Raw genomic sequence first — 24,921 nt, forward strand, 5'->3', positions numbered from 1 at the left:
GGAAAAAATTAGGATGTCATCCAACTAAACCACCACGAAAATATCGAGAAAGTCACGAAAAACATTGTTGATAAAGTGCTGAAAGGTCGCCGGAGCATTACAGAGCCCGAACGGCATCACCAAATATTCGTAGTGACCGAATCTCGTACGGAACGCCGTCTTCCACTCATCCCCCTCCCTAATACGGACAAGGTTATAGGCCCCCGCAGGTCTAATTTAGTAAATATCATTGCCGATCTCAATCTCTGGAGGAGCTCGGGGACTAGGGGTAAGGGATAACGATTCTTTACCGTTATTTTGTTCAGGTCACAGTAGTCTATGCAGGGCCGTAACGATTTGTCCTTCTTCTCTACGAAGAATAACCCGGCCCCGGCTGGGGATGTGGATGGACGAATAAATCCCTTCCGAAGGTTTTCGTCAATGTATTCCCTCAGCACTCCCGATTCTGTTTCGGACAAGGGAAAGATACGGCCGAATGAGATTTCTGATCCGGGTAGGAGGTCTATGGGGCAGTCGTAGGAACGGTGCGGAGGGAGAACATCAGCTCCTCGCTTACTAAAGACGTCTAAGAAGTCATGGTAGGCCGGAGGAATAACCTGGGATAGATTGGTGTCGCCATCCAAGCACAGGAGGAACCGGGGAACCACGGATCCTGTGACGTGGCAGTGACTCAAACAATAAGGTGAGCAAAATTGAATTGTTCCCTTTTCTCAGTCAATCTGGGGGTTATGGACCCTCAGCCAAGGGAGCCCCAGAATGACTGGAAAAAGGGGGGATGCGATGGCATCCATACGGAGGAACTCCTGGTGATGGTCTGCCATTGTGGTGAAAATGGGTGGTGTCTCCTGGTCCACCACCCCTGATTTTATACGGGACCCATCTGCCAAGAAGATGTTGAACCCCCTTTCTTTGGTCTGGAGAGGGATTTTTTGCCGGTGGGCAAAAGTCAGATCGATGAAGCAACTACAGGCTCCTGAGTCAACGATTGCGGTCACCGACAATGTTCCTCCGGGGAGCTGTAAAGACACAGGAATGGCCAGGTAACTCGACTGATCATCCCTTCCTGCAGGTAAAGTAAAAGAAACGGGCGTGGACTTACTCATTTTAGCAGGACAGGAGCGCACCTGATGACCAGCTTCCCCGCAGTACAGACATAGGTTCTGTGATAGTCTCCTCTGACGTTCCTCGACCGATAAGTGGGAACGGGCCAATCCCAGTTGCATGGGTTCCGGGTTGTCCCGTTTCCGTGCTTCGCGGATGGTTCCCTGGGGTTGGAGCTGTATCTCTGGATGGAATCCATGCCACCCTTTGACCCTGGCTGCTCCTTTCCAGCCGACGTTCCCTTAGTCTACGGTCAATTTGAATGGCAAACTCAATCAGTTTTTCCAGGGAGTCAGGTAGGCCTACTCGTGCTAGTTCGTCTTTGAGAGACTCAGACAGCCCGATGCGGAACTGGTGACATAAGGCCGCATCGTTCCATCTGGTGTCTCCCATGCAACGCCTAAAATCAGACGCGTATTCTTCGGCTGTCCGGCGGCCCTGCCGCAGAGAGTATAGAGTAGCCTCTGCGGAAGCAGCACGCTGAGGGTCGTCATACAAGACGGCCATGGCCCGAAAGAACTCGGTCACGGAGTCAAGATGGGGGTCGTGCTTCTCCATCAGACGGTGAGCCCAATCCTGGGGCTCATCCTGAAGGAGGGAGACTATAAACCCCACCTTGACGGTCTCGGTGGTGAACGTGCGGGGCTGTAAGTCGAAGTACAGGGTGCAAGCGTTCCGGAAGGCTCGGAAGCGGCTCCGGTCACCACGGAATCGTTCCGGCAGAGGAACGCGGGGTTCAGGAGCTAGGGGTGTGACAACCGCTCCGGATACCGGGTTAGCGGGAGGTTCTGCAGGTGGAGGACTCTGAGCAGGGGGAGTCAGGGGAGCTAATGACTCCATGCGGTCCTCCAGTCGGGCGCAGCGACTGTGGAAGTTCTGGAAAGCCTGGGTCAAGGTTGCCAGGTGCTGACAAATATCCTCTAGGGACGCCGGTCCACTTCCTGGCTCTGTCATGGCCGCAAGGTACTGTTATTATCCGCCAGGTGGTGCCTCAGGCTGCCAACTGACAGACCTACTCAGAGCGTGGGGTCTAAGCCCGGGCTGTGCTTTCACCAGGGCCCATGATGGTGGGGATGGACTTGAAACAGTCCCGGGCCAGGTCACGACCTCCGAGCAGGCCCACCAGTGGCTGAGGAGACCTTTGGGGACAGGTACCGGGAGAGCCAGATATGAAGAGGATGGCGGCCCCAGCAGGGTAGTAACGGATCGTGGGCCCGTGAGGGTAAGCGGGGTACAGAATCGGTAGGCGGAGAGTAGTCGGGTCACACGCAGGGTCAGCAGGGAAGTCAATCCGTAGAATGGTCAGGGCAATCCGGGTCAAACGCAGGAGCAGGCAGAGTAGTCAGGACAATCCGGGTCAATCACAGGAGCAGGCAGAATAGTCAGGGCAATCCGGGTCAATCACAGGGGCAGGCAGCGTAGTCAGGGTCAATCAGGGTCACTAGACAGGTGCAGGAACTCAGGATCACAGGAAGACCTTGCGGCAATCTGTGACAGTGCAGGGCATCTTTAAATAGTGCGCCCTGCACTGTCATTGGCCAGCTAGGACGCGCCCCCGGCTGTCATTGGACGCCTGAGGCGCGCCCGCGGCTCCTACTGCGCATGCGCGGCGTCCTGTCAGCCGCGGCTCGCCGGGACCTAGTGCCTGTGTCCCTGCGCGATCTGCCGCCAATGCGCATGCGCGGGGGACAGAGCCGCGATCGTGGACCACGGAGCCGCGATCCCTGACACAGCCATTGATCGGACTTCCGTAAAAAAATATTTTGCTATCCATTCATTCTTAAACACTCTGCATTCACTGTCCACTTTTCTTTTCTTTGCCCCACTCATTTTGGGACTCTGCAAAAAAAGTTAAATATTCTTGGTCACTCTGACAGTCAGAGGGAGGGAAAGCTCACACTCAAGTCTTGACTTGCTTTAACTTGCTTTAACAACCACTACTTACTGTGTAGCACGGGAAAAGATGCAGGCCGCACAATCGCCACCAGTCACCAAATGAGACTGCGCAGTGCTTTCTTCTTGGCTCAATCCGTACTCCCCCACAGCCCCGCCCCTCACTAGTTGCTGGCCGGCCCAGCCACTACCATGCCATCCATAGTAAATATAGTAATATTCCCCCATAGTAAGCATAGTAATTAATCCCCCATATAGTAATTCATCCCCCCTATAGTAATTCATCCCCCATAGTAATTCATCCCCCATATAGTAATTCATCCCCCATAGTAATTCATCCCCCATAGATTCATCCCCCCTATAGTAATTTATCCCCCATATAGTAATTTATCCCCCATAGTAATTCATCCCCCATATAGTAATTCATCCCCCATAGTAATTCATCCCCCATATAGTAATTCATCCCCCATAGTAACTCATCCCCCATATAGTAATTCATCTCCCATAGTAATTCATCTCCCATAGTAATTCATCCCCCATATAGTAATTCATCCCCCATATGGTAATTCATTCCCCATATAGTAATTCATTCCCCATATTAATTCATCCCCCATATTAATTCATCCCCCATAGTAATTCAACCCCCATATAGTAATTCATCCCCCATATAGTAATTCATCCCCCATAGTAATTCATCCCCCATATAGTAATTCATCCCCCATATAGTAATTCATCCCCCATATAGTAATTCATCCCCCATAGTAATTCATCCCCCATATAGTAATTCATCCCCCATATAGTAATTCATCCCCCATAGTAATTCAACCCCCATATAGTAATTCATCCCCCATATAGTAATTCATCCCCCCTATAGTAATTCATCCCCCATATAGTAATTCATCCCCCATATTAAGTCCCCCCTGTGTCAATTCACTTACCTTTGCTCCGCGCGTTCCTCTTGCCGTGTTCCCGCGCCGCTCCGGTGTAGCAAGAAAATCTGTCTCCTATGAGGATCTGTCCCCCTCGACGTATCTGTGCATGTGCCAGTTTCAGGCATTAGCAGCCGATCGGCGATCTCCGGCACATGCGCAGATACGTCGAGGGGGACAGATCTTCAGGGCGGACTGTGAGAGGAGCCCAGCGGGAGCCTAGCTCCGCGGGCCGGATTAAAAGGTCCGCCGGGCCGTATACGGCCCGCGGGCCGTAGTTTGCCCATTGCTGGCCTAGACCATCTTTATGTTGAGCAACAATTCTTTTTTTCAGATCCTCAGAGAGTTCTTTGCCATGAGGTGCCATGTTGAACTTCCAGTGACCAGTATGAGAGAGTGAGAGCGATAACACCAAATTTAACACACCTGCTCCCTATTAACACCTTAGACCTTGTAACACTAACAAGTCACATGACACCGGGGAGGGAAAATAGCTAATTGGGCCCAATTTGGACATTTTCACTTAGGGGTGTACTCATTTTTGTTGCCAGCGGTTTAGACATCAATGGCTGTGTGTTGAGTTATTTTGAGGGGACAGCAAATTTACACTGTTATACAAGCTGTACACTCACTACTTTACATTGTAGCAAAGTGTCATTTCTTCAGTGTTGTCACATGAAAAGGTATAATAATAAAATATTTACAAAAATGTGAGGGGTGTACTTACTTCTGTGAGATACTGTATATATATATATAAAGATATATATATTTATATATATATATACACAGGTGAAACTCGAAAAATTAGAATATCGTGCAAAAGTTCATTTATTTCAGTAATGCAACTTAACAGGTGAAACTAATATAGGAGATAGACTCATTACATGCAAAGCAAGATAGTTCAAGCCGTGATTTGTCATAATTGTGATGATTATGGCTTACAGCTCATGAAAACCCCAAATCCACAATCTCAGAAAATTAGAATATTACATGCAATCAATAACATAAAGATTGTACATAGAACAATATCAGACCTCTGAAAAGTATAAGCATACATATGTACTCAGTCCTGGGGTATTTCCTCCCAAATCTGGACCAAGGCATCACTGAGCTCCTGGACAGTCTGAGGTGCAGCCTGGCAGCATCTGATGGACCAAAACATGATATCCCAGAGGTGTTCTTTTGGATTTAGGTCAGGCAGGTATGGGGCCCATTTAATGGCATCAATTCCTTCATCCCCCAGGAACTACCTGCTTACTCTCACCACATGAGGCTGGGCTTTGTCATGCACCAGGAGGAACCCAGGACCCACTGCACCAACGTAGGGTCTGACAATGGGTCCAAGGATTTCATCCCAATACTTAATGGCAGTCAGGAAGCCATTGTCTAGCGTGTAGAGGTCTGTGCGTCCCTCCATGGATATGCCTCCATATTCAAATTATTATTATTTTTTATTATTTAATTCAGCATTAAGTTGACAAACTGACATATAAACATTTGCATTTGGTGCAAAATAACATTTCCTATAAGCCAGCAAAGTACAAAACATTAACATTTCCAAAAGTGTCTACAATTTTTGCCACCACTGTAAAACTCAATTCTGATGGAAAAAATAACCTCACCCAAAACTAACATTTCCTTCCTGAGTGTCCCAACAAGCTTTATAACATGCTAGTTTTATCTGAAGAAGTCTTCTGACCTTGCAGCATGTAACTTTTACAAAACCCTAGTGAATTGTTCCTCTTTTTGCCTTATATTTATATGTGATAACAGAGATTGGTAGGAAGCACACAGCAAAGTACAATATCACTCATATCACACCATGCCTCCACACTCGCTCCGGCTGCCTCTTTTACTGCTCTTCATCCCAGGCAAGTACATGGTTGCTTACTGAGTCCAATATATATATATTTAGTATTTATGCAGGGGTTTGATGAAACTTTCCAAATGCTAGACAGAGAATTTTGGTTTTGAAAACATAAGGACTTAGTGATGATGCTATAACACATTAAACTCGGCATAGAAAATACACCAGCAGCTGCATTCAGTAAATGTCTACAAAGTGTAAAAGGAAAGATGACAAAAGAAACTGCAATGAGGTAAACCTCCATAAGTAGTGCCAGGAGGGGGAACAGGGCCAGAAGCAGCTAGAAGTCTTCTTCTCATAATACCCTGATGTCTCCCAAAAGAAGGGATGGGAAAGCATACCCAGCTTTTAGAAATGTAAAGGTCTTTAGTGAGCAGCTAAAGGGGAAGCTAATGAGCTTTCCTCCCATTGCACCATGCTGGGTGCCAAGCTGACATTGGGCAAGTGTATCTAATCCCCCATAAAATGTAATATATTGGAGCTTACCATTTCTTGGCAAGTTCTTTGGTAATGGCTGCATTATTTTGCTTTCTACTTTCATTTTCTCTTTTTTTTTTGTTGCACTCTCCTAGTATAGAGTAGAATGCTAGGAAAATTTACTTTGGCTTCCTTGTAATCAGGGGGGGAAGCAGGGGATTGATTGATTAGGGCTGCTCAGTGTTTAACACGCTGCTGCTTTGTTATCTACACCTGTCTTCTTGAGGATTCTAGAAACAGAGTGGGAGGAATGAATATTCATGGAACTCTAGCCAATCTATCTGAGGTGTGCCCAGTAGATGGTGAAAGAACCCATATTTAGTCTGAGGCCTGAGTAGCAGGGTGCAGGGTTCCAGGGTGCAGTTCTGCAGGAGAAGACCCCTGTAATAGGGGCTCTGCCCCTTGGTCAGAAGTCTGGGAAGAGGCCATCAGGAAGACTCTGAGGTCTCAGCTAAGCTTAGCTGAGGGGCCTATTCTCAAGTTCAAGTCCAGGGATCAAGTTGGATCTGGAGAAACTCAGCAGAGAGGGCCAGGAGGAAGTTGGTAGGAAAGAGTCCATAGTGTCCATAAAATAGAGGTGTGAGGTTCTGTAGTCCTCAGAGATAGTTGAAAATGATGAAGTTATCAGGGATGTTCTCCTTCCTGCTGTTATTTGTTGATATCCTAGTGGAGAACAACATCCACTCTTTAATGTCGCAACAATACACAGCCCTCATATTTTCATCTTTTTCCTTTTTGCATGTGACCATAATCACACGGGTCTAGTGTTGGTTGCACGACTTTTACCGCCTTATACCACCGTGCCTTTTGAAGCTCATATTACTTTGTATAGCTCTGCCTCCTGATTTTTACGTATTGTTACACTATTGTTGACCAAACAGGTTGATTTCTGAACCCTTGCATGGGTTCCTACTTTGACTTTATCTTGTTTATGATTTGATTATTACTCTATTTGCCAAATATTTTTGCATGCACTGGCCTTGGATATTTCAATAAATCATTTGGTACCAGAAAATGATGAAATGATCAGCTCACAGTATTTCTGAGAAGATCAACAGGTATTTTGTGCACTGATCTAGATATAACCAAACACTTTTAATGGGAAAAATTAAAAGACCAAAAGAGGACAAATAAGAGGGGTTCACTATTAAGTTTTATATTCAATATAAAATAGAAAACAAATGCTGCTAACTCATTATAGGACTTGTAATACACTTTAAGCCCCGGGTTCACACTGATGCGGTGCACAATTTACATCAGATTTCTGCACCGCAATCGCACCCCTTTCATATGAACCGCTGAGGGTGTGTAATTTAAGTTAACGACACCCTGAAATCAGTTCACAAAATGTGGTGCGATGTACAGAATTGGATCATATGGGTGTGAACACCCATGAGATCTGATTCTGATGTGGACAAAAAAAAGGGTCCAACACTTTTTGGTGTAGATGAGGTGCAATTTGAGCCATACAAAATGTACCGCACAGAAATCGCATGTGATTAGCACAGGAATGTGGTGCAGTTCCTGTGCGAGTCGCATGTGATGTGCTGCACCGCATCAGTGTGAAATCGGGCTAAGTCTCTGTGTGAGTAGAAGGCATGCCAGCATTTTTACCAGCCTGGTCATTAAAAGAAAAAAGAGTCTTGATGTAATTTCCTTCACTCTCTGTCTTTTCAATTTGACAGCAAAATATTTTTTTTATACAAACAAAAACACATTCTAAAACTTACTCTGCATAGCAACCTTCCACCGGCCAGGTTTCATTGTGAATAACACTGTGTTCTCCCAAGGGGGGAGTCCTGATTTTTGTGGGACAGTCCATTTTAATATCTGTCTTGTCTTGAAACTGAAAGATTTATGGAAATATGATCATGCAGCTGTATATGGTAAGCTCCCAATTTACAAGTGATACGCAGAGTGCAGGAGAGGAGGAAGGAGTTAAGTTTAGTAAAATATTGGTGTTGGGGTATAGGGAGGGTTAGATTTACATGAAGGATTAGTATAAGGGTTCGTGTTTGGATTATTAAGAGTGTTATGAAGGCCATACATGGTTCGAATTTCAAATTATTTTTTGTCTGAAAATCAAAACGTTGTTCGTTCTGTAATCTGATGGTGCCACCAATGATTTCGAAAATCGGTTGTTTTTCACAAATTTTCCAGCATGCCCAATAAATGAAATGGTGAGGAACCACAAAAATCAGCCGATGCCATTGCCCCACTAACAGAGCAAAAATCGGCCGATTATTCTTAGGTCCGATTTTCGTACAAAAATTGTTTGGAATTCGAACCATGTATGGCCTGCATTAGTGTGAGGGTTGGTGTTAGATTTACAGGCAGGGTTACTATTGGGGTTACAGGCAAGGTTAGCCTGAGGGTTAATATGTTACCTATAGTGGGAGCTAATGTTAGGTTTACAGAAAAGGTTATTTTCAGGTTTACAGGGATTGAAAGTGTGGGGGTAGTCATTTAATGTATGTGCTTGCTGAAAATGTAACATGCATTACTGGTGATGTTTTGGTATTACAGAGCAAAATCACATTTCTGGGAAGGTCTTTCAGGTTAGGTTCACACCTATGCAGTTTGCGTTTGATCTGTTTCTGCTGTGCTTTTTGCGTTGTGTTATGCGTTTTTGATGCGTTTTGCGTTTTTATAGAGTTTTTTTCCAACTTGTTGCTGGGCAGATTAAAACACAAAACACATCAAAAACATGTCAAAAACGCACTACATGCATTTCTGCAGCATCTCCAGTGAAGTCTATTTAACCAAAACACAACGATTTGCATTTAAAAAAGTCCCTGACCCTTTCTAAAAATCACACCTGGTGAAAACGTGGAGATGTGAAGGTGTCCCACAGGAAATCATGTTAAATGGACTGTAGTGCGTTTCTGCAAAATGTAAAATGCACAGCAAAAAGCTTAGGTGTGAGCCTAGTCTTACATTTGTCATGGTGAAATGGAACCGTTTGCAGAATTACAGCAGAAAACTAATGAAACTACTGATGTGATTTCATTTATGATCAGTTACTGAACCCAGACTAATATGTAAGCTAAATCTCCCTTCTTTAAATTGGCAGATGTGATATCTGATGAGCACGTGATAGGATCAGTAGATGGTGCAGTGACCTTACCCTGCAACTATGACACCAGTAGCGGCACAACCACCATGTGCTGGGGTAAAGGCCATTGCACAAGTTTCAGTTGTAACAATGCCATCATCTGGACAGACGGCAGCAAAGTGAGCGGCAACATCTCTAACAGATACCATTTAATGGGGGACATAGCACAGGGAAATGTGTCACTCACCATTAGTGATTTAACTAAGGAAGATGAAGGATTGTATTGCTGTCGAGTGGAGATCCATGGATGGGCCAATGATGAAATAAGACATATACAGCTTGAGATACAAGACAGTAAGTGTTATGTCTCATTTAAATGTATTTTTTTCTGGGTTGTATTGAACAGCATCAGGTTTCTATTGTTTGCAGACATCTTGTGGTGGTTTAGGGTCATCACAACATTTTTACTTGTGTGAGTTGGTATCACCCTCTCTCCTCCCATCCTGTTTAGTGCTAGTTAGTTCAGTAGCTAGACCCTCCCTGGTTCTTCTGTGTTCCCTCAGTCAGTGCTCATTCAGCACTGAGACAGGGCTTAAAAAAGTAATTCTTCTCTTACATTTCAAAAGACTGAAAAACATCTTCTGTACTGCAATTATATGAAGTAAAATTGTGTTGGACTCAACTTCTGGATCTTATTGAGGAGTTAAGCTTCCTATGGATGGTATCAAGTCAGCAGGTGATCATACTGTCCATACAGGCTGGGTCTAAGGAGATATGTCAATGTATAAAGCAGCAAAGCAGTGAGTGCTTTTTATTTTAAAACAAATGCATATCTTCTTTATTTTGTATTGTTGGGGCAAAAAATAATAATAAATTGAACATTTTTACTCAGTTAAAGCAACCCTGCCAGGTTGAAAGTAAATCAGTCCTTGCAATGGAAGGGCAGTGATTGCTCTATCTGAGGTTGCAATGAGAGACAACCTACCTGAAAGTGCTATGGTATTTCTAACTCAAGGTGGTCTGGATATATATATATATAAAATTTTTATTTATTTATTAACTGTACTGTAGATTCCAAAAGCTTTTGCCTTATACCTAGCTTATGTTTGCATACAGCATTGTTCTCCAAGTGCCACTTCATAGCAAGAGAAATAAGGCACTGACTATATGTGCAGACAGGGAGAATATGAACACGATCATAGTCTTTAGTCATGGAATCTGTGTTCAGAATGAATTTTAATATTGCATTAATTTTCTTGGTGTTATTTTCCCCAGTTGAAGAATGCCCAGATGATTTGGAATGGAGCACAATATATGCATTAAACTAATATGGTATCTAAAAACAGGTATTTTTTTTTTCTAAAAAAGAATAAGCATATAATAAAGGTTCTTTGTCTGTCTTACAGAATTCTTAAAGTGGAACTCTAGGCAGATAACTAAATATACAACTGAATAACATCTGCAAAAAATATTTGTCATTTTGTTCAATCTGTTTTGTAAATCACCCACTCTTAGGAAAATGACAATATTATTTTATTGTCCGCCTGTGTGTGTGCATCACTGTGTAACATACTGTCACTGTCCAATGTATACTTATTATTATATATTTAGCAATTTGGAGTTCTTCTTTAATGATTGTTGGTAGTTTAAAATACTAAAATATGTGTTCTGAAAGCACAATCAAAAAGGGTGGATCTTGTATTTACAGTGTCTGGTTTCTGAATACATATAATGAGGTAATTTTTTTTTTCTAAGTACACTTTCCTCTAAAACATTTGTTGCATTGGTTATATCTTTATGAAAGTAAAAGAAAAAAAAAGAAAATTGCTTTGGAGAAAGCTCCCATAAGGCATATTTTTATTTTGCTGCTGTAGCAACCTCATAGTGTAGTGCAGGCTGCTACAGTGCCTAGAAAAAGTATTCATACCCCTTGAAATTTTCCACATTTTGTCATGTTACAACCAAAAATGTAAATGTATTTTACTGGGGTTTTATGTGATAGACCAACACAAAGTGGAACATAATTGTGGCGTGGAAGGAAAATGATACATGGGTTTCAAAATGTTTTACAAAGCAATATCTGAAAAGTGTGGCATGCTTTTGTATTCAGCTCCCTTTACTCTGATGCCCCTAACTAAAATCTAGTGGAGCCAATTGCCTTCAGAAGTCACCTAATTAATAATAAATAGAGTCCAACTGTGTGTATTTAATTTACATATAAATACAGCTGTTCTGTGAAGCCCTCAGAGGCTTGTTAGAGAACATTAGTGAACAAACCAGGCCAAGGAACACACCAGAGAGGTCAGGGATAAAGTTGTGGATGAGTTTAAAGCGGGGTTAGGTTATAAAAAAATATCCCAAGAGTATGGCACAACTGCAAACCTACCAAGACATGGCCATCCACCAAAACTGACAGGCCGGGCAAGGAGAGCATTAGTCAGAGAAGCAGCCAAGAGGTCCATGGTAACTCTGGAGGAGCTGCAGAGATCCACAGCTCAGGTGGGAGAATCTGTCTACAGGACAACTACTAGTCGTGCACTCCACCAATCTGACCTTTATGGAAGAGTAAATCAAAGACGAAGTAGCTCTGAGGAAGAAGGGACCCCCTTTGAAACGCGTCAGCTATACTGAACACCCACTCCCCTGATGGGACTCATGTTATCTTCAAGTCCCTGTGAGGACTTACATGCCTGATTTTATTCGCTGTTTGTGAGTATATTTTTTACAATTAATAAATTTTGGTTACTGAGGTAATGCGCAAGGTTGGTGCGCTTCTCGTTTTCATTTCATTCTGCTTTATGGAAGAGTGGCAAGAAGAAAGCCATTGTTCAAAGCAAGCCATAAGAAATCTTGTTTGCAGTTTGCGAGAAGCCATGTGGGCAACACAGCAAACATGTGGAAGAAGGTGCTCTGGTCAGATGAGACCAAAATTGAACTTTTTGGCCTAGAAAGCAAAACGCTATGCGTGGTGGAAAACTAAAACTGCACATCCCCTGAACACACCATCCCCACCATGAAACATAGTGGTGGCAGCATCATGTTGTGGGGATGCTTTTTTTCAGCAGGGACAGGGAAGCTGGTCAGAGTTGATGCGAAGATGGCTGGAGCCAAATGCAGGCCAATCCTAGAAGAAAACCTGTTAGAGTCTGCAAAAGAATTGAGACTGTGATGGATGTTCACCTTCCAGCAGGACAAGGACCCTAAACATACAGCCAGAGCTACAATGGAATGGTTTAGATCAAAGCATATTCATGTGTTAAAATGACCCAATCAAAGGCCAGACCTAAATCCAATTGAGAATCTGTGGCAGACAGAGACTTGACAGAGCTTGAGCATTTTGCAAAGACGAATGGGCAAAAATGTCACTTTCTAGATGTGCAAAGATGGTAGAGACATCTCCAAAAAGACTTGCAGCTGTAATTGCAGTGAAAGGTGGTTCTACAAAGTATTGTCTCAGGGGGGCTGAATATAAATGCACACCACACTTTTCAGATATTTATTTGTAACAAATTTTGAAAGCCATTTATCATTTTCCTTCCACTTCACAATTATGTGCCACTTTGTGTTGGTATATCACATAAAATCCCAATAAAGTACATTTACGTTTTTGGTTTTAACATGAAAAAATGTGGAAAACTTCAAGGGGTATGAATACTTTTTCAAGGCAGTGCAAGTAAACGTTGGCTCCTCTGTAAACAAAGGGGCTTGGGTTGATTGATTAGGGCTGCACAGTGTTTCACAGGCTGCTGCTCTGTTATCTCCCCTTGTTTCTATATGATTCTAGAATCATAGTGGGAGCAATAACAGGGCATGCAGCCTGAATACATATGTTATTACAGCCTGGGTATGTGTGCCCAGAAAGTGGTGAAAGAGACCATAAATAGTCTAAGGTCTGAGCAGCAGGGTGCAGTGTTCCTGGGTCCAATCTTGCAGGAGGAGACCACTGTGCCAGGGCTCTGACCCTGGGGAAGAAGTCTGGGAGGAAACCTTTAGGAAGACAATGAGGACCCAGCTAGGCTTAGTTGGTTGACCTATTTACAAGTCCAGGGATCAAGTTGGGTCTGGAAAAACTCACTGGAGAAAGCCAGGAGGAAGTTGGTGGGAAAGAGTCCAGCTGTCCTATGGTAATGTGAGTCTACATATCCCGCATTAGAAAGAGCCTGGAGGATATGTGAGTACATGACCCCAGTGCGGAAGAGTAGTGAGTGTGTGTAGCCTTACAGGTCACCATCAGCATAGAGATCCTGTGTGACATTGTGTTTTTGTACAGTGCAGTCAGAAAGTTGAGGAGTACTCAAGTTATTCAGTACTAAAGTTTATTGGGGTATCCAATGCTCCCTCATCCCTATTCCCTGTTTATCACTATAAAAAAAAACCCCATAAAGAAACCCCTAGACTGTTCTTTGGAGCCAGTGGAAAAGTGCAAAAAATGCTGTACGCCTGGCTGTGTGTGCGCTAAGGGGGAAATAGGACCAAATTCACCAGTGGTTCTTCAGGGGTTGCGATTCATATATTAACTTTGGGAACTCAAAGTAAAAAAACCATAGCCCGTGGACAATATTAGAAATTATATACTATTTCAACATACATCTATAATGTGGAGCATAAATCGCAGTGTTGACTAGTACTTGAAACTCATACTTTCTAATAATTTCTCTTTCTGCAGGGTTTGAGTCAAAGTGAAATTTGGAAGAAGAAAGTGTTTGAAAGATAATGTTTATAAATTAAGTTTTCAAACCCCTACAAATAAGTATTTTTGTGCTATAATAAAGATTATTGTTACTCTGTTATTCTGGTATTATAGATACGTAAAATAATATGGTTGTAAACGTATGTTTTATCCTTTTTAACTAGTCATATAAAATATTTATCTTAAAAGAGAAGTATGGCTAAAACTTTTCTGGCCATACTGCTCTTGTGAGTTACAGGAATACACCTACAGGAGTGCAATCCTTTGACCCAGAATCGGCTGACAGCAGGCTATAACCCACTATCAGCTGATGTCACAGAATTGCTCTAGGCTCTGGAAGGATCCCGGCCTTATTGTCAGGATCCACCAAGCTGCCTGATTGACAAATAGCTCTTCTTCTCAGATGGCTGAGAGCTAAAGCCAGCTGTACCAGTCCCCTCTCCAGCCCAGCGCTCTAGTTAGAGGTGGCACCAGGGCACGGACACATGCTTTGGGTTTCCATCATTAGTTATGCCCCTAGTTTCACCTGTCTGTAGGGGAAGTAGGTGTCGCAGACCTTTCTTAAAGGTCGGGATTCTTAAAGTAGACACTGGGAGCTGTGCATGTTTCCATTAAAACACATGGTGGCAGCTTTTGCTTGTGTAAGTAAAGGATTAACTAAGGAGTTAATAGACCCCAGTGATGATCATTCTGTCTGCTCGCAATAGATTGTTGCCCCTCAGGCTGGAATATCTCTATGCAGGGTGAGGCTGAGAGTGTCATTGTCATACCCATTACCTTGTGTGCCTTTGACAATGGGCACCATTACAAACAGAAATAATGAATCTCCCCAGTAGGAACACAGATAGATATAAGAGCTGGTAGAATGGAAAACATCTCCACACTTTATCCAAAACTAAAATACAGAAAAAATAGGTTTTGGCTTTTAACACATTGTTATCATTGTTTCATTGCTATCCTTTTAAATGATCAGCGAATGCATTGTTACAGGTTCTTTTTCACACACCTATATCTAAAAATAAAAAAAGAAAAGAGAATTGTAGATGATCAGATCCTTGATATTTTGCATTGTTGACTATGGTATGAAGTCTATTGTTCAATGTGATCATGCACACTCCAACTGAACTCCATGGTCATCACTTCTAGCACCAGGAAATCCTCATATATTTGCCCATGAATGGAAGCTTATTGAAATAAACCAAATAGCAATTTATGCCGATTCCTCATTTAAAGTGTTTAAAGTGTTTGAAATATAATATATACATGTCTGTGCATATGCAACATGAAATAGAGGATCTTCTGTCAACATCCTTCTGCTTCATCCTTCTCACAGTATATGATGCAAGCTAAACCACCAAAAATAAACTTCCTTATATACAAAAAAAGAATGTGTGAAATTATCTCAGTAGATATTGTTAAAGGAGTTGTGACATCTTAGACTGTACATATGCAGACTATAATGAATATACATAAAAATACAAAAGTGGCTTCACCATGAACTTGATTAAATCTTTAGCATCAGTTCCTATAATAAACCACCTCAGTTCCGGACACTTTCATCCCTTTCCTGCCCAGGCAAATTTTCAGCTTTCAGTGCCGTCACACATTGCGAGACAATTACTCATGCAACACTGTACCCAAATTCAATTTTTATATTTTTTTTGAGACAGATGGAACTTTCTTTTGGTGGTATTTCATCACTGGATTCTTTATTTTTTTGTTATATAAATGAAAAAATAACAAAAAAACATTTTTAGTTTCTATTATAAAATTTTGCAAAAAAGTAAAGTTTCTTCATAAATGTAGGCCAAAATGTATTCATCTGCATGTGTTAGTAAAAATAACCCAATTTAGTGTCTATTATTTAGTCTGTGTGAAAGTTATATAGTCTACAAACTATGGTATACTGTATGTACATATTTGAAAATTGACCAGTCCTGATGTACTGACTGTACAAACAAATAGCAACTACCCCAACTTACAACTAGCCTTTGCAGCAAGGAGCACATGGAAGGGCAACTCATGTAAAATGAACAAATAAAAATTCCCAGCTCACTTACCGGCCAGCCTGCAACAAAACCACACTGAACCTGTCTAATTGTTTACATTAAAATAAGGGGTTTAGTTTGTACATATTTGCAAATATATGCGTAAGTTGCAGTGGCCACGTCATGGCACCCCAGTGTACTGCAGCCTTAACTCTGAGAATTTTGAGAGTCTCCTAAATTGCAGTACATATATACTGTAGTAGTAATGGATAGATTAAAGGCAGGTATACCTGGAAGGAGCCCACCCCTCCTTAAAGGGACAGGGATGCACTGGACACCCATGAAGAGCAGAATGGTAGCTGAAGGTATCCAGTGTGTCCCCACACCAATTCACCAACTGTACAAAGAAATGGCAACTACCGCATCCTAAAACTAGCTTTTGCAGCAAAGAGCACATGAAAGGACAACGCATGTAAAATAAACAGCCTGCAACAAAACTGAATGGATCCTGTCTAACAGTTCAGATTAAAAACAAGGTGTTTAGTTTGCATACATTTGCAAAAAAAAAGCTCAAGCTGCAGATCAGGTCAATTCGGTTTTGCTTCAGGCTGACTGGCTAGCAAGTGAGCTGGGAAAGTTGTATTTGTTTTGTTGCAATTTATTGGAGAATGAATAAATGAAATAAAATGTATTTTTTCACAGACTTGCCATTTTAAAAAGTTATTTCTCACACACAAAATAGGCTTACTTAGTATTACACCTGAAAACACATTCTGCTATGCTTCCGAGTATGAGGATACCACATGTGTGAGACTTTCATAACCTAGATACATGGAAGGGCCCAAAATCCAAGGTGCAACTTTGAGCTTTCAAGTTACACATCTAATTTCCTGATTACCTATCACATTTTGGAGAACCTGGAGCACCAGGACAGGGAAAATATCCACAACATGACGCTTTTTTAGAAAGCTCTTCATACTCCAAGGTATACTTTGAAAGGCACAGTGAGTCTTTTAAAAAATGTCATTTTCTGCCACAAGTTTTTGGAAAATGCAGGAAAGAACATTTTTACACAAAGTTGTCAATTAACAAGATATTTCTAGCACACAGCGCAGACATGCTCAGAATTACACTCCAAAACACATTCTGCTACTCTTCCCGTGTATGGTTATACCACGTGTGAGACGTTTTCAAAGCCTAGCCACATAAAGGGCGAGAGCCAAGCAAGCCTAGCCTACTGGTACATGACTGCCCAGGTAGTACATGGTCAGCAAACAAGCAAGGATCGGTCCAGGCAGCAGGCAAAAACATGGTCAATCAACAGTCCAGAGTCAGTACAGGTTACAGGCAGAGGCAACACTGCAATAGTGTGGCAGTAATCAGGGACACTAAGTGTTGTGGCAGGGATCAAGGACAAAGTGACTGTTGTAAAGGTGATCGGGGACAATATGACTGGTGTGGTGAGGATCACGGACACAGTAAATGGAGTGGTGATGATCAGGGACAATATCATTGGTGCAACAGTGATTAGGGACACTGTGAGTGGGTGGTAGTGGTTAGGGACACTGAGTGGACTGTGGTTATTAGGGACATTGTGAATGGGTGGCAGTGAATAGGCACACTGTGAGTGGTTGATGGTGATTAGGGTCATTCTGAGTGGGTGGCAGTGATTAGTGTCACTGTGAGTGGGTGGCGGTGATTAGGGACACTGTGAGTGGGTGGCGGTGATTAGGGACACTGTGCGTGGGTGGCAGTGATTAGGGACACTGTGAGTGGACTGTGATTATTAGGGACATTGTGAGTTGGTGGCTGTGAATAGGAACACTGTGAGTGGTTGATGGTAATTAGGGTCATTGTGAGTGGGTGGCAGTGATTAGTGTCACTGTGAGTGGATGGCGGTGATTAGGGACACTGTGAGTGGGTGACGGTGATTAGAGATACTGTGAGTGGACTGCGATGCTGACTGCTGCAGCAGTGATTAGGGACACTGTGAGTGGGTGGTGGTGATTAGGAACGCTGTGAATGGACTTTTGTGATTAGGATCCCTGTGAGTGAGCCGCAGTAATTAGGGACACTGACTGGTGTGGCGGTGATTAGGGACACTGACTGGTGCGGCAGTGATTAGGGACACTGACTGGTGTGGCGGTAATTAGGGACACTGACTGGTGCAGCGGTGATTAGGGACACTGTGAGTGGACTGCTGTTATTAAGGACACTGTGAGTGGGTGTCAGTGAATAGGTACACTGTGAGTGGGTGGCTGTGATTAGGGACACTGTGAGTGGACTGCGGTGATTAGGACACTTACTGGTGTGGTGGTGAATAGAAATGCTGACTGAAGCTGTGGTGATTAGGGGAACTGTGAGTGAACTGTGGTGATTAGGGACACTTTGAGTGGGTGACGGTGTTTAGGGACACTGACTGTTGTGACGGTGATTAGGGACTCTGTGAATGGACTGCTATGATTAAGGACACTGTGAGTGAGTGACAGTGATAAGGGACACTGTTGGTGGACTGCAGTGATTAAGGACACTATGAGTGGGTGGCGGTGATTGGGGAAACTGATTGGTGCAGCGGTGATTAGGGACATTGTGAGTGGGTGGCAGTGATTAGGAACACTGTGAGTAGACTGCGGTGATTAGGGACACTAACTGGTGCTGTGTTGATTAGGAACACTGCAGTGATTAGGGACACTGAGTGGACTGTGGTGATTTGGAACACTATGAATGGACTGCGGTGATTGGGGACACTGACTGGTGCTTTAGTGATTAGGGATGTTGACTGGTGCGGCGGTGATTAGGGATGCTGTGTGTGGACTGCGGTGATTAGGAACACTGCGAATGGGTGGCGGTTCTTAGGGACACTGAATGGAGTGCAGTGATTAGGAACACTGTGAGTGAATGGTGTTGGTTAGGGACACTGACTGGTACAGCGATGATTAGGGATGCTGTGAGTGGACTGCAGTGATTAGGGACACAATGAGTGCGTAGTGGTAATTAGGGACACTGGCTGGTGCAACGGTGATTAGGGATACTGACTGACCGCACTGGTCTGGTGACACTGTACTGCTGTAGGGGTAACATACTGTGAGAGCAGCCAACCATTGTACATGATCACTGCCAGAGCTGTATGATATCACCATAGTGGCACTGCACTTGCTCTGGCAATATGTACAAAAACAAATAGTATTTTTTAAATATTTTTTTAAAATATTTGTTTTCTATATATTTTTTATTTTTTTTTACATACTGCCACCAGATCAGTGCAATGTCACTATAGTGACAATGTACTACTTTTGGGGGGGGGGGGGGTGTGATCAGGTATTTATTTTACACTCTAATTGCTTAATATAGTGATGATCACTGTCATAAGCAATCAGTAACACTATTCGAAGGTTTAGTTCAGTAAACCTTTTTCTACTACTGTGATTGGTCACAGCTATCACATGATACAGTGCATGTGATTGGCCCTGGTATCAGCCGGGTACCACAATTGGTGATCAGTGGTGTCCAGTGGACTAGGTTGCACTGTTGCGCACTTCTAGGAGGATGTACAGGTATGTCCTCCAGGAACTAGAGAGCACCCCCCCCCCCCGGCCATATACATAAATTGGCTGGGCATGCGAGTAGTGGTTAATTGCAGTGAGGAAAATAACATGGATGGGGGCATGCATTGTAAAATCTTGGATGAGAACCTTCTTCCCCCAGCTAGAGTGGCTCAAGAGGAAGCACATTAGGCACTTCCCGTCTCGCCCATGTACATAAACGGCCAGACGGGAACAGTGAAGGAGCAGGTAGCAGTTTATAAACGTCCTCCCGCATTCCCTGCCTGTGCGCACTGTGTCCGGATTGCTTTTACAGCCTTTATGGGTGTAAAAGCAATCAGTGTAAAAAAAAAAAAAAACTATGGTGACACTGTACTGCTAGGATGATACTATGTTAAAAAAAAAATAATAATAAAAAAATAAAATACAAATGTAAAAAAATGTTTGAAAAATTATAAATTTTGGTTATAAACTAATTTGGGTTTTTTTTTTTTTTTACTAAAAAGATAGCTGAATACATTGTGGCCAAGATTTATGAAGAAAGGTTATTTATTTCCAAATTGTTTTAAGAAAAACACTTTTTTTTTGCAAATGTTTGGACAAAAAAATAAAAATCTCAGTGGCGAATAAATACCACCAAAATAAAGTTTTATCTGTTTCAAAAAATGCTATAAAATTCATATGGATACAGTGTTGCAATTGTCATTCAAAGTGTGATAGCACTGAAAGCTGAAAATTGGCCTGGACAGGAAGGGGGTGAAAGTGTCTGGACTTGAAGTGTTTAAGGTCATAGAGTGGCTTAGCCAGGCCCAGACCTTAATCCTATATAAAAACTATGAAACCTTGAGTAGTCAAGCGACAGCCAAGGAACCTGAAGGATTTAGAGAAGATCTGTAAAGAAAAGTGGACCAAATATACACACATCATATTAGGAGGAGTACAACTGGGGGAATCAATGGTGGAAAAGGATCTGAGTATTCTGGTAGATCATAGGCTTAATGAAAGCATGCAATGCCAAGCTGCGGTTTCCAAAGCAAGCATCTATTAAAAGAGATTTAAATAATGGGAACCAGTGCTTTGAATGTGATCACTTAATTCACCACAGCTGCTGTACAAGTGCTAATCATATCAGCCCTTATATATATACAGCACTATTGGTTTTTGTTTAAACGTGCAATAAACAAGCATATTCTCTACAATGTTCATATCCTCAAATAAAAATTAAACATAATACAATAAAGTGTCCTTTGTGCTTCAATAAAGTCTCTTTGTGCATATAAAGTGTCCAAGTGCTTTCAGTTATCCACAGTATAATGCACAATGCCTTAAAACTTATTAAGGTGTCCATGCTCAAAAAAGTGCTCCATTTCCAACAATCAGTGCCATAGTGTTCCCGAAATGCTCCACCATAAACACAGAACAGTCACCAGATTTATATAACTACCTATCACAGGTGAGTCATACAGCGCTTAGTATCATGGATAACCACCATCAGACTTCTCCTTCTTGGGCCAGCTGCACGCTTTCCTTTTAAATGTCTCACACAACATGTAGGTAGAGATGGAGGGAGACTACCATAATGTGAAATCTTTAAAACCTTTTATATATTAAAAACCATTTCCACAATGCCCACTCACATTGTTAGGTGCATACCCTTGCACCAGGATGAAAACACGTTACATCATAAGCATAAGGCTAACACAGATCTAGGCTCTCTCACCGCCACCTTCTCCTGTATTAACCACTTGCCCTTGGCTCAGCTGTTTAGCTGCTGAAAAAGACTTGGATTTCTGGAGGCCTAATAGAGAAGATTGGTCCTTCTTCCAGTTCCTCTTGAATTTCCTTACCTGGCCTGTAGGATCTAGCCACTCTACTTATTCAGAAGATTGTGTCTATAGGAGGGACCCCTCTGGGGTTTGGGTCTCTTATCTGACAAAATTAGACCTGACCTACCGCCAGTTACTTTGGAAATAGAGTCCAGCTTAGGGCCGAATAAGCGCCATCATAGGGGATTTTACACCAATTATATTTGATGCAGCATCTGCTGCCCAAGGCTTTAGCCATAGAGCTCTCCTGGCTATGATGGAACACAGCATTGCTCTTGCGGACAAGTTAACTGTGTCTACAGATGCTTACGGAACTAAGTTTCCTGCCAGCTTGAGTTCTTGCAAAGCCAATATTATCTTCTCCTGATCTGCCCCTTTGACCAGAAACTACTCAACGTTGGATGTCCAACTGGACACAAGCATACCAAACTGCCACCTTCACAGTGGCTGGTCTGCAGGTGCTTCCTGCCGAAGTATACAGTGGGGATCGAAAGTTTGGGCACCCCAGCTAAAAATTTGTATTAATGTGCATAAAGAAGCCAAGGAAAGATGGAAAAATCTCCAAAAGGCATCACATTACAGATTAGACATTCTTATAATATGTCAACAAAAGTTAGATTTTATTTCCATCATTTACACTTTCAAAATAACAGAAAACAAAAAAATGGCGTCTGCAAAAGATTGGGCACCCTGCAGAGTTAATATCTTGTACTGCCCCCTTTAGCAAGTATCACAGCTTGTAAACGCTTTTTGTAGCCAGCCAAAGGTCTTTCAATTCTTGTTTGAGGTATCTTTGCCCATTCTTCCTTACAAAAGTCTTCCAGTTCTTTGAGATTTCTGGGCTGTCTGTCACGCACTGCTCTTTTAAGGTCTATCCATAGATTTTCAATTATGTTGAGGTCAGGAGATTGTGAAGGCCATGGCAAAACCTTCAGTTTACGCCTATTGATGTAATCCCTGTGGATTTCGAGGTGTGTTTAGGATCATTATCCATTTTTTAGAAGCCATCCTCTCTTTAACTTCAGCTTTTTCACAGATGGCATCAAGTTACCATCCAGAATTTGCTGAAATTTTATTGAATCCATTTTTCCTTCTACTCGTGAGATGTTCCCTGTGCCACTGGCTGCAACACAACCCCAAAGCATGATTGATCCAACCCCATGCTTAACAGTTGGACAGAGGTTCTTTTCATTAAATTCTGTGCCCCTTCTTCTCCAAACGTACCTTTGCTCATTCCGGCCAAAAAGTTAAATTTTAACCTCATCGGTCCACAGAACTTGTTTCCAAAATGCATCAGGCTTGTCTATATGTTCATTTGCAAAGTTCAAACGATGATTTTTGTGGTGAGGACGTAGAAGAGGTTTTCTTCTGATGACTCTTCCATGAAGACCATATTTGTACAAGTATCTCTTTATAGTGGAATAGTGTACCACAACTCCAGTGTCTGCCAGATCTTTCTGGAGGGATTGTGCAGTCAAACGTGGGTTTTGAATTGTTTTTCTCACAATCCTGCGAGCTGTTCTGTCTGATATTTTTCTTGGTCTTCCAGATCTTGCTTTAACTTCCACTGTTCCTGATGACTGCCATTTCTTAATTACATTCCAAACAGAGGATATTGACATCTGAAAACGCTTTGCTATCTTCTTATAGCCTTCTCCAGCTTTGTGAGCGTCAACTATTTTCAGTTTCAGTTTTCTAGACAACTGCTTAGAAGCACCCATGGTGCTGATTGTTGGGGCAAGGTCAGATGAGTCTGGGCATTTAAAACCTTTGAGATTGACATCACCTGGTCTTCCCAGATGATGATTGAGAACAATCCATGACACTGGCAGGTCTCAGCTTTGCAAAGGGGGCAGTGCATGCTATAAATTCTGCAGGGTGCCCAAACTTTTGCAGACGCCATTTTTTTGTTTTCTGTTACTTTGAAAGTGTAAATGATGGAAATAAAATCTAACTTTTGTTGACATATTATAAGAATGTCTAATCTGTAATTTGATGCCTTTTGGAGATTTTTCCATCTTTCCTTGGCTTCTTTATGCACATTAATACAAATTTTTTGCTGGGGTGCCCAAACTTTCGATCCCCACTGTATGTTTGCTTCATTTTGGAATCTATTTTGCTGTCTAACACATTTAGGAACGTTACTGCTTTTTCCATGGGAAGGGTGACTTGCCTGGCTAAGCACATCAAAGATGTGTCAACCACTGGAGCTGTGATCAGAGGGTTTACCCTGGGTTCTTTCAATGGGTATAATCTTGCAAGCCTCTCACTGATACAGTACTTGTCTTTTTTGTCAGGGGAAAGTCTCTGGTATCCTTTTGAGGTTGAGAAAATATCTTCTGACTTTGTGCGGTGCTTCTTCCACCTCCTGCCAGCCGATGCCTTCTTTGACTAACCTGGTGAATGGTTCCACCAGAGAATTATCAAATCCAGATGCCCCTTCATTTTTAGGTGCCTCCACAATTGACTCCCTGCTGAATTATCTGATTCCATCCGTTATCTCTCTGACATCTGTGTCTTTATCTTTATTTGCCTCTTCCATGCAGGAGAAGCAAGCCAGCTTATCTGGTAGAGCCGAAGACCCAGAAACCCAGCATGCATTATACCCTGGGCAGTGGTGACCCCTCGAGGCTGGACAGCAGTGCAGAGAGGGTGATCTTAATTGCTGGGAGCGATGATGACAGGAGGAAGACCTGGAGCAACTTCACTTGTACCATCTGCTCTTCAAGAACGAGACATGCCCAGAGGATTTTTCTATTTTGAGGTGGAGGATGTAGATGTCCTGGGAGGGCTGTCAAGATATGACAGAGTCAGTCATGTGGCTCTCTTTTGATCTACACTACTTACCCAACCCCTTACCTTTTAAGCTGAGGGTGGTTTGCTTGGGCAGTGGTCTCCATAGAAAGAGGGATAGTAACACCTAAATGATATAGTCCATGAATATATAGACAATACAAGTGAAACCCAGCAAAGTGTCAAGCTAACATAGTCTCAAACACTTACATGCAGTGTGCCAGGAAGAACGATACAAAGGTACAGACCACAAGAGAAGCAGAGTCCAAGGCTCTGTGAAGAAAAACCACCAGTGTAGCAAAGTCATAAAGACAGGAATTGCTTTTAAAAGTGGAGCAGACAGGGCGGAAGTGATGTCATTGCCGAGCATACTCAGACGCGACTGCAGACTCTGGTGCTATCTTGGAAACTGGCAAAGGAGATCCCCATGTTGTCACTTCCTGGCAACATGCTCAGAAGCTATGAAGCATGGCCGCGATCTTGGAAAAGGGCAGAGAAATACAGCAGGATTACCGGGTTCAGGAGAACAACAGCAATGACATAAAAAAAAGAAAGAAGTAAAGGAGAACTGCTGCAGAGAACCAGACTTGTTTAAAGTGCTTTGCAATGCTGACCAGCACACTCCCAAAACTACCAGACTGGAGTTCCCTCCATAAAGCTTGTTTAGAGTCTGTACAGGACAGAGAGTTTCACCCAGGGGAGGCTGAATCTGGCCGGGGAAAATGCCGTAAGGGGTAGTATGCGATCCATCCAGTCCCAA

At 42.8% G+C, this 24,921-nt stretch overlaps 1 protein-coding gene across 1 annotated transcript; it reads left to right on the forward strand.

Moving 5' to 3' along the window:
* The first annotated feature begins 5,693 nt into the window (after positions 1-5,693).
* Positions 5,694-14,112, forward strand: LOC149452332 (hepatitis A virus cellular receptor 1 homolog). The gene is made up of 4 exons (XM_089689507.1): positions 5,694-5,794; positions 9,341-9,676; positions 10,598-10,668; positions 13,989-14,112. The coding sequence occupies exons 1-3, from the start codon at positions 5,746-5,748 to the stop codon at positions 10,648-10,650; spliced, it is 438 nt and encodes a 145-aa protein (XP_089545633.1). The 5' UTR covers positions 5,694-5,745; the 3' UTR covers positions 10,651-10,668; positions 13,989-14,112.
* Positions 14,113-24,921: the final 10,809 nt, after the last annotated feature.

This window comes from Staurois parvus, unplaced genomic scaffold (genome assembly GCF_062004578.1).
Source record: "Staurois parvus isolate SC_StPar_1 unplaced genomic scaffold, SC_StPar_1.0 ptg000479l, whole genome shotgun sequence".
Classification (NCBI taxonomy): domain Eukaryota; kingdom Metazoa; phylum Chordata; class Amphibia; order Anura; family Ranidae; genus Staurois; species Staurois parvus.

Bases quoted from the DNA above. Each gene is read 5' to 3' on its own strand.
- LOC149452332 (XM_089689507.1), top strand. From the start codon at position 5,746: ATGCCTCCACACTCGCTCCGGCTGCCTCTTTTACTGCTCTTCATCCCA. The intron at 5,795-9,340 runs GCAAGTACATGG...TTAAATTGGCAG, and splicing joins TTTACTGCTCTTCATCCCAG to ATGTGATATCTGATGAGCAC. The intron at 9,677-10,597 runs GTAAGTGTTATG...TATTTTCCCCAG, and splicing joins ACAGCTTGAGATACAAGACA to TTGAAGAATGCCCAGATGAT.